The 16,296-nt window shown below is 40.3% G+C and overlaps 2 protein-coding genes across 4 annotated transcripts in view; both read left to right on the top strand.

Moving 5' to 3' along the window:
- The window catches only part of pde5ab (phosphodiesterase 5A, cGMP-specific, b), a 144,245-nt gene that overhangs the window by 20,928 nt on the left and 107,021 nt on the right, over positions 1–16,296 (top strand). The window lies entirely within an intron of this gene.
- Positions 1,945–9,307, top strand: LOC116732474 (piggyBac transposable element-derived protein 3-like). 3 transcript variants are annotated; one of them, XM_032582685.1, is made up of 4 exons: positions 1,945–5,804; positions 6,215–6,460; positions 6,559–7,382; positions 7,619–9,307. In XM_032582685.1, the coding sequence occupies exons 3-4, from the start codon at positions 7,029–7,031 to the stop codon at positions 8,381–8,383; spliced, it is 1,119 nt and encodes a 372-aa protein (XP_032438576.1). In that variant the 5' UTR covers positions 1,945–5,804; positions 6,215–6,460; positions 6,559–7,028; the 3' UTR covers positions 8,384–9,307. The 3 variants fall into 3 exon arrangements, with proteins under 3 accessions (XP_032438576.1, XP_032438577.1, XP_032438575.1); XM_032582686.1 differs by having other exon boundaries at positions 1,945–6,417; XM_032582684.1 differs by having other exon boundaries at positions 1,945–6,460.

Here is a 16,296-nt window from a genome sequence, read left to right as displayed (position 1 = left end):
ACACTGCGTCCAGCGGACATTGGAGATGATATATGGAAACAACATTAATGTTTATTCAACATTTCGTGCTAAGAATATAGAAATGATAAAGGGAGGAGTTGGAGCGAAATTGTTACCGCAGGTGATAGACCCGGTAACTTTTCGTTAACGTGACATAAATAGGTTATAATGATTTTCATTCAGTCAGGACTGACACTAGCCACTATTAAGGAAGAATAATTTATAAAAATTAACTTTGGAAAATAGTTTGGCTCTCTCTTCCTCTAGATCCCAGGTACTCTCAGCGGGCGACGTGCAGCCACAAGGAAAAACAACAATGCGTGTTGACGTCACAGAATTACAGAGTTTAATCCCATACAAAGCAACGTATGAATTAACAACAAAACTGCAGAGGAACAGAGATATACATTCTTTACCTGAGACAAGAAAAATAGAGAAAGAAAAACAAAGAAAAGGCAAAGACGCGTCAAAGACAAGACAAAGACAGACAAAGACGAGACAAAGACAGACAAGGACGCGTCTTTGGAGAGAGCTGATGCAAAAAGCAAAATAGTGGCAGCTGTCTGAATTGTTACTCCTGTGCACGAATTCTTATACTGAAGGTGTGTCTTTCCTTTTTAATATATTCAATTAAGGCGTACCTCTGGTTGACCAACTGGAAGCTACCTTGGACACTCAGAGAAACTTAGAACTCCCCCTAATTTACGCCAAAGATCAAAGGCCATTTGCTCTCTGTTTCAACAAAAGAGCCAACAGCTGCATCCTGGCCTCCTGGATTCTACGGTCATTTGGGTAAAGAAAAACATGAGATAAGATTTCACAGATACCTGTGGAATCCGGAGTCTCTCCCGTTATCTCTCCTCCAGGCTCAAGTGATACTGCCTTGCAGGAGATGCTAATTTTATGGCCTCCTGGTTCGACAACACAGCAGGAGCCCCACTGAGAGATCCCCTCTGATCTGCATTTGGTTCCTGTAGTTTGAATACTTGCCCATCAATAGTTTAGTTTTAAATCCTTAACACAAACCTGTTCAAAATTAAGAAATTTGTTCAAAATAAGAATGTTCAATATACCTTTTACACATGCCGTAAGATTAACTGTATTAAGCACTAAAAATAATCATTTTTCCTCAACACCACATACATTGCAGGTAGATTGTAGTAAAGCATTGATAAATGCCTGGTTTTAAAATTAGTTAACTGGACTTGTAGCCATTATTTTGTGTCCATTGTTGGACACCACACGGCAGGAACGAACCCGATTGAACTGTTATACCTAGGATTTCTGTAGGCTAATGTGTGCTTTAAGTATTTACTTACTGGAGAGTTTTATGTTTGTGCTGCAGAGCCACAGCTAAAATCTAGCTCCTCACTTCAGCGGCTCTGACGAGCCTGTGCCGTTCAGCGCTGCTGTTGCTGGTCCCACACTTTGGACTGAACCATTGTTCTAACAAGGGGAAGGGGGGGGCACCTAAAAATTCATTCTTATTTTTTTTCTGAGAAAAATGGCAGATTCATTTCATTCGTTCTTTGTTTCTTTTGCCTTTTCATATTGATATTATTTAAATGCAAACGTTTCTTCAATTATTTTTTTGCGGGTGGGACATTTCTAGACTTTTCCAAGATTGGGGGGTCCAGACCCCTCCGACCCCACCGGGATTTACACCTATGAACTGCATAGTGCACAGAATCTGTGGGTGGCAAAACAAGCCCCCATCATTAGACCTGCATTACTGCGACTGACAGTTTATTTGAGGTGTCCAAAATTTCATGTATGTTGTACTTTGCAAGCCCAACTTGAACTTGCAACAATTACCATGCAGAAGTGGGCTATGATATATTCATTATATATTTTATACTTGCAATGCATTTTGAGGAATGTTGATAAAAAATATTTGTATCAATCTGACAAATTTTAAATTTTTGTGCTTTGAAAACATTGATCTCTGTTGCTATCTAAGCCTAGTACATTTTCCAAGGCAGTTTGGGCATAAACACTGCAGACAGTTTGTTTACATAAGGATATGTTGGCTCGTTCTCCACTGCTAAAACCCTTTGGGTGCAACAGTTTGATGAATGTCTCTGCTCTCCGGCTAGATTTGTATTAGGCCTGCAAGCCCTGATGGAAGTTATTACTTTCTAATGGGAATATGTAAGCAAAGGTCATGTGCTTTTCATCACTTCACAAATAACCATTGTACAGAAAAAAAAGCAAGCTAAAAAAATGAAAAACCTACAGGCAACATGTGATGCTTATATATGGACAAGTGGATTTGTTATTTGGTTTACATTTTCTCTGTTCTTTTTTTTCTTCTTTTGGAAGTCCTTTCTATCATTGCTATTCTGAGTCATTTATTCCCAAAGGAAGTGATAGTCATGGCACTAAGTTTCCAGTATTATTTCCAAATTTCCATGTCAGGATGCAGGTCTTACCAAACAATTTGTGATTAAAAATAAACCTCCAAAAAGGAGTCAAACGGGGACCTGCAGGAAGTGATGCTACCCTTGTTTGGTTTCCAATAAGGGTGTCAGAATGTGAAGGAAACTAATATAGTCAACAAATTATTGGATGGGGGTTAAAGTTAGATGTTATTGTTTTCAGGACCCTTTTAGTGTAGAAGACAAGGGTTTGTGCACTACCTTGGCATCATTTTTGATGTGGGTGCCATACAGATAGCGCTCCAAATAATGTTTACCCCACCAGCCTTTCCCCATAGAGACCAAGTTCATCCCTATAGCACTTATGCTCATTTAGTTATTACAGTTTTAAGCCATCGCCAGGTGGTTTTTATGTAACCGGGTTCTCCTTCACGCCACTGAACCGGGTTGGCCCAAGTAACCCCTTGACTCTGTGTTGTGTAGTTTTTAATGAAGACAAGGAGTTTCTAGGTGATGGGGCATTTTATTTCCTGAATGAGAACATATCAGATTTGAATCAGTGCAATCGGCTCAACTTCACTCAGCACACTACAATAGTGTTATATTAGCATTTAACTTTAGCACATAGAGTGTTTTACAGTATTAAAAACACTAAAAGTACAAAAGCTGGTGCCATGCATCTAGTAAGTATTCATTACTCTCCATGTGTCTAAGTTCATAAAGGTAATGTCTTATGTATTGTTAACGCTTTTCTATGCTATGTGCTGAAAAATGCAACTCACCTCTCATGAAGCTTTCACAGACTGGCACTTAGTACAGGGGCCAGCAGCATATAACCAGCTACACAGAGAGGAGGCGCTATTTCTCCACTGCACTGCTACATAAAGCAAGTGAGATTCTACAACCTAAACATTGTTAAATTTATCCCCTAACCCAAGTTGTGAAGAGACACATTTTGTATACATTTGTAAATACTGGACAAATACAGTAAATCAATGGTAGCAATGAAATAGTTTTAATCACTATTTTCTATTCGGACTAAAATCAATATACTTGCCATTAGATGTACTTTGATCAGATTAAGTTCAATGATTGGTTAAAGCTGCAGTATGAAACTTCTTTGAAGATATATTATTTTCATATTTGTTAAAAATCACATTATATCCTGAAAGTAGAATGTGAGAGAAATAATCTGTGAAAAAATCAAGTCTCTCTGTCTCTTTCCTTAGCCCCTAATGGGATCTTTGCAAGTACGGCACTGATGTCACATCTGCATGAGTGAAATGCAGCTTTCTTGTTTCTGCTTTGAGTTACCATGACAGCTAGGAAAGACAAAGACGTATTTCAGAAGCAAATAAAGCAAACTTTGCACATTGTTGTCTTCCAAATATAATAGGCTTTTAAGTTTTCATGGATTTCCAAGCGATCCTGAATTAAGAAGACGGTGGCTTGTAAATATTGTCGCTACCAGTTAAAGCTAACGCGGCACAGCAAAGTTCACAGCCTTCACTTCACTCCGGATCAGCTTCTTCAGCCTAATACTACCGGGGGGAGACGGGTGGTAAATAAAGGAGCCGTCCTGTGTTATATCAATGGAATCACTTCTGAATTCAGCCTGAAAGAGCGAGTGTATGGGAACGAGTGAGCAGACCAGAGTCAAGCAGCCGAGCAACTGATCCACCTGTACTGCTGTAAACAACATCCTATTGAGCTCTTCACAAGAAGCATGCAAAAGTAATAAAATAACACGGAGACCTTAAGGAACACGGCCATATTTTTCTAAAAGCAACAACTCTGAACCTGAACAGTCAGCTGAACTAGAACTCTGACACCAGAGCTGCTCTACTGTTAAGCTAAGGGGTTGTTGTGCTTCCTCATGCTTCAGAAGCAAAAAGCCTGAACTGTAATCTCCCCAGTGACTTGGTCTCTGACACTAACGACAATAAGCACATATAATATATTTGAAAATAAGTACAAATTAAGGTGAAAACATTGTCTGTTAGAATGGATTAAAATGTTTAGATACTTAAATAGCACATTTTTACAAGAAAAATGTCAGAGAATATTGTCTACTAGCATAAGCTAAAGTTAATGTTAGCCACAAAGTTTAAAGAAAGTAAAACTCACCTTCGTATCCGTGGATGTATAACGAGGCGTACATCTTAAAACCTTTCTCCAGCTTACTTGTTGGAGCTACGGATCGATGTACATCATTAATTGTTACCTTGGGCAAGTCCTGCAAACACCTAGTGGAAAACGCCATTTTCAATAGATCAGAATCAAGCGACCTGCTTTTCCACCAGCTTTTCAGAAAGCTGACGTGTCCATAGCCTTACACCAGTAGCATAGCATAGCAATGCCACAGCATTTAGAAAAATACTCACTCCCAAATCAAAACAACCAATCAAAGCCAGGAGGAGGCTGGCTCTGATATACTAATCAGTATCTCATTCACAACTGTGTACACGCAGCTCTCTCCTGCACAGCGTGCTCGTTGTTCAAGCTGAAGCTAGCTGTGTGCTGCAGCTGTTGTGTTAATGGCGAAGAAACAAACCAACTTTACAGGGAAATGTCTAATTTCTGGAGTAGTACCTGGACCAAAAACTAAGAGACAGGTAAACAGAAGAAGACCTACGACGAAAGGCAAGCTAAAAAGAGAGAATTAGAACAAGCCCTGTGGATTCTGTGACCTTTCGTCTTCCACCTGTCCTGCCTGATTCTCCATGGACACAGCTTCCTCTTCTCCCCGCTGAAGGTAAAACACCTCATCAGAGCCCATGAACTCCATGTCAGAACTCTAGTCGCATACCATACAGAAGAAATGTCATGCATGCAAAGCGAAAAATATAAATTGCTTACTCACTGGCTGGACATTTTGCCTAGGTAGTTTCAAACCTTATCTAACATTGAGTAAATACACACCATAGCTACTTTTATGTTAGCTGACTTATAAAAAAAAAGTGAACGTTAAAATATGAACTGACTGTTTTTAAAATGTAACGCATAATGTTGATACCTACCGATGCCATAGTTGTTTATCCGCCGTTGTGGAGCCTTGTTTAATAGCTGGTGTGTTTACGCTAGTTTTCTCTGCGTGGGAGGGGCTGTAGAGGAAGGGCTGCATGACACAGCAGAGAGCAAGGGGGCGGGGCTTGTTCAAACTTTCAGGCCAAGTGCATGGTTTTGAAAAAGTTACATACTGCAGCTCCTGAGACCCTGCATCCTCATATGAGGACATTACATTTTTGCTGTTCTGTACCATGATACTTAATTTGTAAGAATTTTGACCAATTGCCCTCATCTGGGGGCCCTGCCTGCACCACCTAGTGGTCTCATAATGAAATTACACTCATTTGAAAAAAAACAACATGGCGGGGATGACAGCTAACGTCTTCTACGGCAGCTCCCGACAGAAACATGGACAAGGTAAAAATCCTAATCAAATTTTATGATTGAAACTAGTTTATTTATGCACAATAATGTCTGTAGCTTCACGTGGCATGCTTATTTGATATATTTGAGTAATATTAGCAAGCTACAACGTCTGTAAACATGACGTACTTCTTTAAGGACATCAGGTCTACCTTCAGTGCAAAAACGTAAAATTTTTCCAAGAGCATTTGTGTTTATTTCTAGTCAAAATGTCTAATTTCTAGTCAAAATAAGTCTTATTACACTTAAAATAAGACTCATCCTGTAAAAAGTAACTTGTTTTTAGACAATCACCACTTGTTTCAAGCGAACTTTCACTAAAAAATAAGTAGAATAATTTGCCAGTGGAGCAAGTTTTTATTTCCTATTACAAGGAAATAGATTGTGCATTTTTATCATTACAGGGGGAATGTCCTTTTTGAGAGCTGAACGATTGCTAAATGCAATCGCAAATGACTCTGAGATTGAAGATTTGTCAGATGGTGAAGAGGATGATCCTGCTGTGGGTGAAATCGCTCCATGTGAAGCAACTGTGGAGCAACCTGATGATTCTGATTCAGATTATCAACCTGATGCTGCTGACATAAGTGAAGATACTGACAGCGATGTGAGTGAGCCACAACATAAACAACAGCATCTTGAGAATGATGGTGAGACATAACCTAATTCCCATGTTTTTGCTCCGTAGCACTTTATTTCATTCAGTTGAGTATATTGCAAATAAAATGTATTGTATTTTTATTATCAGAACCTGACCAGGATGTGCAAGGTCGCAGGGCAGGACCAAGAAATGGAAATAGAGAGTACTGGAAGTCTGCTCCATTCAACCCTGTCTTAGTCCCATTTCAAGGAGCTGATGAACAACAAGACGAGAGAGCAGATATGTCGCCGGTGCAGTACATGGAACAGTACGTTGACATAGAACTGATGAAAGTCCTTGCCGACTGTACAAATTCTATGTCATTAGCTAAAAGTGGAAGATCTCTCAACACATCGGTTGAAGAGATGTACCACTTTTTTGGAGCATCCATCTTGATGTCCTGCATCCCTTACCCACAAATCCGCATGTTCTGGTCCACTAACCTGAGAGTCCCTGCCATTAGTGACACAATGAGACGCGACTGATTCTTCAAGCTGAGGAGCCATCTGAAGGTGGTAATTGATGACGACATTCCTGAAGACAGGAAAACAGACAAATTCTGGAAGGTGAGGCCTTTCATGAATCGCATACTCAAAGGCTGCCATGCTCAGGCCCGACCAGAATCCGTCTCAATAGATGAACAGATGATACCATTCACTGGAGGCTGTCCGTTCCGCCAGTATGTGCCGCTAAAGCCAAATCCAGTTGGCATGAAGAATTTTGTCCTGGCAACAGCAGATGGCGTCGTTCTCGACTTTGAAGTTTACCAAGGTTCAAAGGAACTGGCTGCACAGGTGCTGGACGCAGAAGGATTGGGTTTGGGAGCCCTGGTCCTCAAACGCCTGACAAAAACAGTACATCCTGGTACAAAGGTGTACTGCGATAGGTTCTTCACCACCACATCAGCTGCGGAATCCATGCTGGAGAAGCAGGTATTTATTTTATATAGTTTCCCAAGTACTGTTCAGTTTGTTATTATTATTTTTTGCTTTTTCGGTTTCACAGCAGCAAATGATAACATTCATCAATCTGTGTCCATCTGTTGGTCAATTGTTGTGTCAGTCTGGTTCAGGGTGCAGGTTTACCCTGTTTTCTGTCAAGATGGCTGCCATAAAAAAATTGTCCTTGCTACATCACTTTGAGATTATATAATTGGTTTTGTTTTTAGGTGTACCTAACTGGTACAGTCATGAAGAACAGGATCCCAAAAGCAATGCAGAAGCTTCCAAGTGACAAGATCATGAAGCAGCAAGGCAGAGGTACCTCCGCATCAGTTGTCAGGGGAGATGGGAAACTGAATGTTGTGAAATGGTTTGACAACAAGCCGGTCCTGATGCTCTCTGCTGTCCACACTAAGGAGCCAGAGAATACCTGCCAGCGGTGGTCCAAGAAGGACAAATGCTACTTAACCATCAGACGACCAAATATTGTACAGGAGTACAATGCAAAGATGGGTGGGGTAGACTTATCAGACAGAATGATGAGCTACTACAGGATGAGCGTGCGAACAAAGAAGTGGACGATTCGCATGCTTATGCACTTCATGGATCTTGCTCTGGCCAACAGCTGGCTGCTGTATCGCAGAGATCATCAAGAACACGGTACCCCAAGAAAGGCTATCATGACGTTCCTTGCGTTCCGCATGGACGTGGCTCAGGTGTTCCTCAACAAGTGTGATGTCACGCATGCAGAGGAAGAGAGTGCATGCTGTCCACAACCTGGCCAAAGATCCCTGGTCACTCCAATCCCCCACATCTCAGCGCGCACAGCTTCTGCTGCTCATCTGCCGGAAGTTGCTGATCTCAAGAACCCGATGCGTTGCAGACAACAAGGCTGCCCCGGGAAATCCCGTGTACGCTGTCTGACATGCAATGTGTTCCTTTGCCTGCAAAGTCGGCGCAACTGCTATGAAGCCTTTCACGGAGGCCAGTAGGACTACTTGAATACTTGAATGTTTGTTTGAGTTTGCTATGACACGTTCATAATGATGTTCATAAACGTTGCACTTTTCCATGCAAAGCCTTTCACATAGGCAAGCAGGAATACTTGAATTAATGCCTGAGTTCGCCATGACATGTTCATAATGAAGTTCATAAAGTTTGCACTTTTCCATGCAAAGCCTTTCACAGAGGCAAGCAGGAATACTTGAATTAATGCCTGAGTTCGCCATGACATGTTCATAAAGTTTGCACTTTTCCATGCAAAGCCTTTCACAGAGGCTAGTAGGAGTACTTGAATGTTTGTTTGAGTTTGCTATGACACGTTCATAATGGTTCTCATAAACGTTGCACTTTTCCATGCAAAGCCTTTCACATAGGCAAGCAGGAATACTTGAATTAATGACTGAGTTCGCTATGACATGTTCATAATGAAGTTGATAAAGTTTGCACTTTTCCATGCAAAAGCTGCACACTTTTATCTGCACTTTTATGTTTGTTGACAGTATAAAATAAAGTTTTGTACTTTGTTAACCAATGGTGTCTTCATTGTGAAAGTCTGGACAGAAAGCAGCGTAAATGTACATACTGTGAAACACAGATGTAAATAATAACATTGATTGAATGGTCTTATCGTCACACAGATAGACCCAATGTCCTCGTCTGAGGACATTGGGTTTTGAGATAACCACTTATTGTAGAAAGCTAAAATTTCATTTTTAGGCTAATTGGGTCCTTATGATCCCAAATGACAAGGAAAAAATGTATATGCAAAAACAGACCCATTGTCCTCATATGAGGGCATTGGTTTTGACATAGTTCAAGAGCACATAGAAAGCTAAAATTTAATTTCAACTAAAATTAGGTCATACTAATCCCAAATAGTAAGGAGACATTAAAAATGCACATCAAACAAAAGCCCGGGTCTCAGGAGGTTAAAGGGAACCACGACTAGTTATAAAAATAGACCTTATTTGGGAAATATTTATCTTGAATGTAAAAACAATACAGTAATAATACTGTAGGTTATGTAGTTTTTATAAATTTTGCTAAAATATTTTCATAGGAATGTCACTGTGTTGTTCACACTGCAATGCATTATGGGTAAATGACCTGTAATGGTTCAACTGCCTGGTTCCTCCAGCCGAAACAGTGATGAGTAACGTTATTAAGCCTTTTTAATTTGAACTGGAGCGCGTTGAAACTGATCAGAACGTAGAAATCAGAAGAGGTGATGATGAGGAGGACAAAACAGAGGAAGAGGACAGAGTTGGTCGTAGGAGCTGCTGCTACTGCTGCCTTCAGCTTCGTAAATGAAAAAATGAATGACACGAACCTCTGGTCAGACTGTGTGATCCGGTAAGAACTTCTATAGCTCTGTGTCCAGTTAGGAAAGAGCTGTTTAGGAGCTGAACTTTGTTCGTTGTTTGTAGTGGTTCCACATTCAGTACTGGTGCTCTAGTTCTATTAGCATTTCCAGTAGTAATAGCTCCATTAGCGCTGCTTGTCTTTGACGTTTCTCCCAGCGTCTGTAGCGCAGCTGTGCTGCTTAGAGTTCAGAGCGTGTAACAGCCACACTGGACTTTATTACCACCGACACCGGACCTCCATGGGTCCGGTCGAATCGGTGATGTCAGTACCGCAGGCAGTATAGCTCCTGTTAGCATCTCAAAGAGTGTCCAGCTCTGCCTGTCTCAGCGGCAGCACTGCTTTTATTTTTAGCTTGTTAAGATAACAATCACCTTTCAAGCTTTCGTTAGTTCTGCTGGTACAAATGAGAGTTCTGGAGAAATGTCCAGGGTCTAGATTAGGTCCTTCAAAAGTTGTGTTCCACTCCGGCTCTTGCACTGCACTCTCCTTTCTTTCTGGAAATTATCCAGATTCTGTCTCAATTTTTATTTTTATTTTTTATCACAGCCGATAGTGACACAGTGTGGCATTATCTAAAATGACACAAGTCAAACCAATATGATAAACAACTACTCGGGTAAAGTTAGCCTTCCTGTGTTTACTCTGTAGACTCCAGTACAGAATGGACCAAAACGTCTCATCAACCCATCGGTGAAAAATATATCAAAAGATGTACATTTTCGAAGTATTTACAGGTTTTGGCGTATCACAAACAGCAATTTCTTAGGTATAGGAAAATTGCAACGTATTTAGGCCAACATGTTCAATTAGTCCTGGATCCTTTTAAGACATGGTTTAAATTGTACATTTTACCGCTGTTATTGGTTACATTGTTGGTGACATTGTTGGTTGTTAGAGACAACCAACAAGTTACAAGAGTTACAGAACTCTAGAATTCACATGACTCCAAGGGTCATGTACCTAAAAACTTCCAATTTAAGAAAGTACAAATAATTATTTTATCTTTTCTAAATAGAGCTTTCTTAGAACTCTTTGAATGTTCTCAGTCCCCAATTTGAAGTAGGTGGTGTCCCAATACTAGTTTTTTTTTCTACAAGTACTTCAGTTTAGATACTCACCGATGGTGATACTATGTAAACAAGTTGGCACTTATACTTCACATAATAACTTTTGAAAACAAATTTATTTCAAGCAGGGTGGCGCTTTTCTTTTTAATCCTACAGTCCCTCTGATTGTTCTTAATCAGACTGCCCTTAAAAGACACATTTTTCACTAGAATTTAGATCTATTACCCGACCTGAAATTCAGGCCATGTTGGGCCAAAATTATTTGCCTGATGGTGGGTCGGGCTTCTTTGGTGCATTTCATAAGCCTACAATACTGAGAAAAACCAAAAGAGAGAGTGATCAAGTTGTGTTAATTTACTTATTATAGTCTAAATAGAGGAGGAGGTAACTTATCCTGTTGAGGAAAAAAAGAAATTAATATTTAGATGTCCATCAGACTAACAAGCACATTGTGTTGCACAATAAATGCACACACAGGTCCGTTGCTTTTCTCCAATTACTATACAGCCCAAAAAGACACATGCTAGAAACAGGAGGTTACACTTCTTTCTCTAATAGTGGTCTAAAAAGCAGTAAAAGCTTAATTAAAATATGTCTGACAAAAGTAAGAGCCTTGTATGGGACATCAGGAAGCACCAACTCTTCCATTTTACTTCAAAAGTGGTCCCAGGAACAGCCATGGATCCCTCAAAGCTGTCATGTGAGGACACAGAAGGAAGCTTTGAGTACATCAACTCATTGAGGTACACCTCACAGTGAAGTAATGTTAGAAGCTGAATACAGTGGGATGGGGGTGTTGTTAGTGCTAATAGATGAGCTTCTGGACTCACCCTGAATGGTTAACTGAAGGGTGCACAATCCTGATCCAGAAGGATCCCTCAAATTGTTCAGTCCCATCCAACTATCGGAATCCTGATCCAGAAGGATCCCTCAAAGGGTACAGTCCCATCCAACTATCGGCCAATAACATGTCTCTCTATAACATGGAAGCTCATGTCAGGCATCATAGCATCTGACATGAGCCATCATAGCGGCTAAGATAAGCGGGCACATGGATAAATACATGAGCACGGCAAAGAGGGGCATGGGCATAAATAGCAGAGGAGCCAAACACCAACTCCTTGTAGACCACAGTGTCGCCCGAGACTGCAAAATCCAACACACCAACCTGCTTGGATTGATTACAAGAAAGCCTGTGACTCTATTCCACACACTTGGATCATTGAATGCTTAGAGATGTACAACATAAACAGGACTCTAATAGCCTTCATTGCAAACTCGATGGAGATGTGAAAAACCACCCTTGAAGCCAACTGCAAACCACTTGCACAAGTGTCCATCAAATGTGGCGTATTACAAGGAGATGCTTTGTCCCCACTGTTGTTCTGCATAGGTGCTGCATCTACAGCACTGACATTGGGATGTCATTCGGACTAGAGAAGTGTGGTCAGATGGTTACAAAGAGAGGGAAGGTCATCCACACAGAAGCGGTCTCACTCCCAGAAGGAACAATAGCAGACATTGAGGATAGTTACAAGTACCTGGGAATACCACAAGCAAATGGCAACCTTGATGAGGTCACAAGGAAAGGAGCCACAGCCAAATCCTCCCAACGAATTATCAATTACAAATTTAATGATGGAACTTGACTTAATGTCATGTTTTGATTGTTGATTCTATGTTGCATTTGCACACGACGGAGTCCCAGAGCTAAATTCCGTGAAAGAAGTGTACGAAGCCTCGTGCCGGAAGAAAAACAGTGAGTGACTGAGGGTCATTGCGCGTAACAGAAACCCTGTAAATTCTAGACACTAACAGGTAGCATAGAATTGCACAAAAATCCGTGAGGGACGACGGAGTCCCTGCTCGAAATTCCATGAAAGCGGTGTACGGAGCCTCGTGCCGGAAGCCCGTTGAAAGGCTGTTTACATCGTTTTAAACTGCGTGATTGTGAGCGTGAGTGGGAATAAAAATAGCAATAGGTATTTCGTTCCATATAACACAGTAGGAGTGTAAGCTGTAAACCTTTTATGGATGCAAAAGCAAGAACCCCCCACTTGATGACCTTGTGTTTCTGTGTTTGATATGATGTAAAGCACTTTGAAATGCCTTGCTGCTGAAATGTGCTATACAAATAAAATCCGATTGATTGATTGATTGATTGAACGAATGAGGCAAGTCCTGAGAAGCCAGCTCAATGGCAAGAACAAGATCCGTACAATAAACAGCTACGCCTTACCAGTAATCAGATACCCTGCAGGAATAATTAGCTGGCCAAAAGAGGAGATAAAGACCACGGATGTTAAGACTCGGAAGCTACTAACCATGCATGGAGGGTTCCACCCCAAATCCAGCACCTTGAGACTGTACACGAGCCGTAAGGAAGGAGGCAAAGGTATCGTCATTGGAGGACAAGCCCCTACATGGGATGTACCACCGACAAATAACTGAAATGGCTGATATCAGGAAATCCTACCAATGGGTGGAAAAAATTGGACTCAAGGACAGCACAGAGGCACTTATCCTGGCTGCACAGGAACAGGCCCTACACACCAGAGCAATAGAGACTCAGATCTACCACACCAGACAAGACCCAAGGTGCAGGTTGTGCAAGGAGGCCCCTGAGACAGTCCAACACATAACAGATGCTGGCAGGGAAAGCGTACATGGAACGACATAACCAAGTGGCGGGCATAGTGTACAGAAACATCTGTGCAGAATATGCACTGGAAGCCCCGAGATCAAAGTGAGGAACAAAAAATCCCCACAAAGAGCCAAACCCGGTTCCCAACATTTAGGTTCAATGTGCTTAGCCAAATGACTACTCCTTCGGCTGGGCAGGGAAAGAAGGATGGGGTAACTATTTGCTCATTGTCTTTTTGTCTTAATTGTCCCCCATGTGATTTTGTGTCTTTGATTCCTGAGCCTCCATTTGTCTGTGGGAGTGGCCTCAGGTGGGACTCAGGATGAGTCTACAGTTTTTCTGTCGTCTGGGTTTCCTCAGGCAACCCACTCCCTTATGGCCTTCTTCCCATATTCGAAACAATGAACACAATCTATGAGGCTCAGTTCCTGTCATTTAGCACAGCTGTATAATTTGGGTTTCTTTTGGCTCTCTGGGCCTATTGAGGTCTAAGCCCGTCCGTCTCCAATATAGCAGAAGCTAGATAGACTTCAATAGTCATCTGTCTCATCATTCCCTGTGTTTTACAGGTTAGTACTGGGTAAAATTTGCCATTTTGATTTAGTTTTCTGCTTATTTAAAGCTACCTCTAGTTGTACAAACTCCACTTTGTATCCTGACATTGGCTTAATAATTTTAAAATGACCTTGGCAGTTAGAAAATATATTTGATTGCATTACTCCAATCAGATGTTTAATCTGTTTAACAGGCTCAGATATTAGGTCTGTTACTTATAACAAATAAATAAAAATGAAAGAATAAAATAAAAATATTTAGAAATGCATGCATATTTTTTTGTTTTGTAAGTATTATGAAGTTACTGGTGAAGAGTTGTTGGACCACCAGGGGGTTTGTATGGTGTAGGCTATTTTCTGCCAAGTGGTAATCAGTTCCAGAATAAAGGTGGCCATGGTGAAGCTGCAGTTGTCTCAGTTATCTAAAGTTACGTTACTACATATAGCAAATAGGATTAAAACTGAATAGTAAGGAGAAGCTGAGACATACTATGTGGGTTGTAAAGTGAAACTAAACAATTTTTCTGCGCCAGCACCTAACAGAAGCAAAGGGCGACAGTCGGGGAGAAAAAATGGCTTCCACAGTGGGATTGGTGTTGCTGCTCAATAGAGAGCTGCAGTTCTGGGAAGAATTTTGCGACATTTTGGAATATTTCTTCATTACAAACAACATTAAGGAGGAGGAAAAGAAATGAGTCTCGTTGCTGAGCTGCATGGGTGTGCCGATCTGGGGGATCACTCCTACGCGGAGTTGGTAGAGTTATTAATCATTTTCACGTCGCTGCCATCTTGGATGTGGCAGTGGAGTGATTGGAGATCAATAATTCGTGTGCTGCGAGAACTTGTTTCAACCATTTTACAGTATAAACTGGATCCATTGGCATTACCTTTCCATTGGCATTAAGAATTAAAGAAAAAAACATAATTTTATGAGCAGAATTTCTTGACTTTGCAGGCAGAAACTCGTTTCTGAACAACCAAGAAATATTTTCCATGTAACTAAACTGGCCCAAAGTAACTACTCTTATTATTTTCTTAGCTTAGCTAACTTTTCATACTATGTAGGTTTTTGAATGAGAGCGCTGATGAGAAACCACTGTCAGAAGGAAAGTGCAGTAAAGACCAAAGGATTTTCAGGACAGGTCAGTGAGGATCAGAGCTGGAACTGTTTTTCTTCAGTCTTCTGTTTCACAGCTCATTTCCACAATGACAGTGTTTAACTATTCTATAAAGTTGGTTCAAGTCAATGCCCTAATATACTGAAAATGTGTTTTTTCTGAATGTGAAGGGATCAGGAATGTATTTTCTATAATTAGATAGTTTGTCTTCTATCCTTGGCTTAGCCTGTGTCTACCAGGACGTCTCAGAAGGCCCAATCACTGGACTGATCCCAGTTTGACCAACAGACTGAACTCCTGCCTGTGCCCTGTGTTGGTGGTATAATATAAATCAATGTGAACAAAATTCAAACTTAACTGTGTAAAGCTGTTCAGCATAGAATTATGTCACTTCCCCTTACTGAAAAAGAATAAATAATTACATAAATGCATTTTAAAGTATTTACTGACTAGATTACAATAGTGTTCAATATAATCTACATTTTTATTTTACACTGTAATAATTTTATTGGCACACTTTATACCTAAAAGAATTATAGTTTTTAATGAGTTTTATTAACAGAATTGTTTGTGTAGGAGCAAACATGTCTTCTTTTTTTCACTTTGTATATATTTTTAAGTGAAATATCTCAATCTGAAGTATTAGGGTATTAAGACAGATTATCTAATGAAATAAAAGATTATTTAGTCTGTTGGAATTTTTTCACACAGTGTCTGTGCTGTCTATAGCAGAGTTGACAAATTATACTGTAAGAAATGTAAGAAAAATATTTAGTTAATGTTTGGCAATGACTGATTTATCAAAGTAGGCTTAATAGATTTCATCTATTAAATAGATGAATAGATTTAATAGATTTTTAAGGACCTGGGGTTTTGTGTGTGATTTCTAGTTAATTTAGTTCCTGTGCCGTTTTGTCTACCCATTATTGGTCCCAGCAGTCTTGTGTTTCCTTGATTATTTTCCCCTGTGTATTTATACTCACCGGTGTCTTAGTTTCCCTGCTGGAAAATATGAAACAATAGAGCATGTTATATTAGAATGTCATAAATATGAAAAAGAGAGAATATATATGAGGAGAAAGTTTGAAAGTACTAAGGAAAAGGTTAATTTCTGAGATATTTTGAGGAAGAATTTGGGGAGTAAACATATACAAA

This window comes from Xiphophorus hellerii, chromosome 14 (genome assembly GCF_003331165.1).
Source record: "Xiphophorus hellerii strain 12219 chromosome 14, Xiphophorus_hellerii-4.1, whole genome shotgun sequence".
NCBI lineage: Eukaryota > Metazoa > Chordata > Actinopteri > Cyprinodontiformes > Poeciliidae > Xiphophorus > Xiphophorus hellerii.
Note: the sequence above shows the minus strand (reverse complement) of the source record. Positions and strands in the feature narration are given on the sequence as shown.

Excerpts from the sequence above, each read along its gene's own strand:
- LOC116732474 (XM_032582685.1), top strand. The coding sequence starts at position 7,029 with ATGAATCGCATACTCAAAGGCTGCCATGCTCAGGCCCGACCAGAATCC. Across the intron at positions 7,383-7,618 it reads AATCCATGCTGGAGAAGCAG|GTGTACCTAACTGGTACAGT; the intron begins GTATTTATTTTA and ends TTTTGTTTTTAG.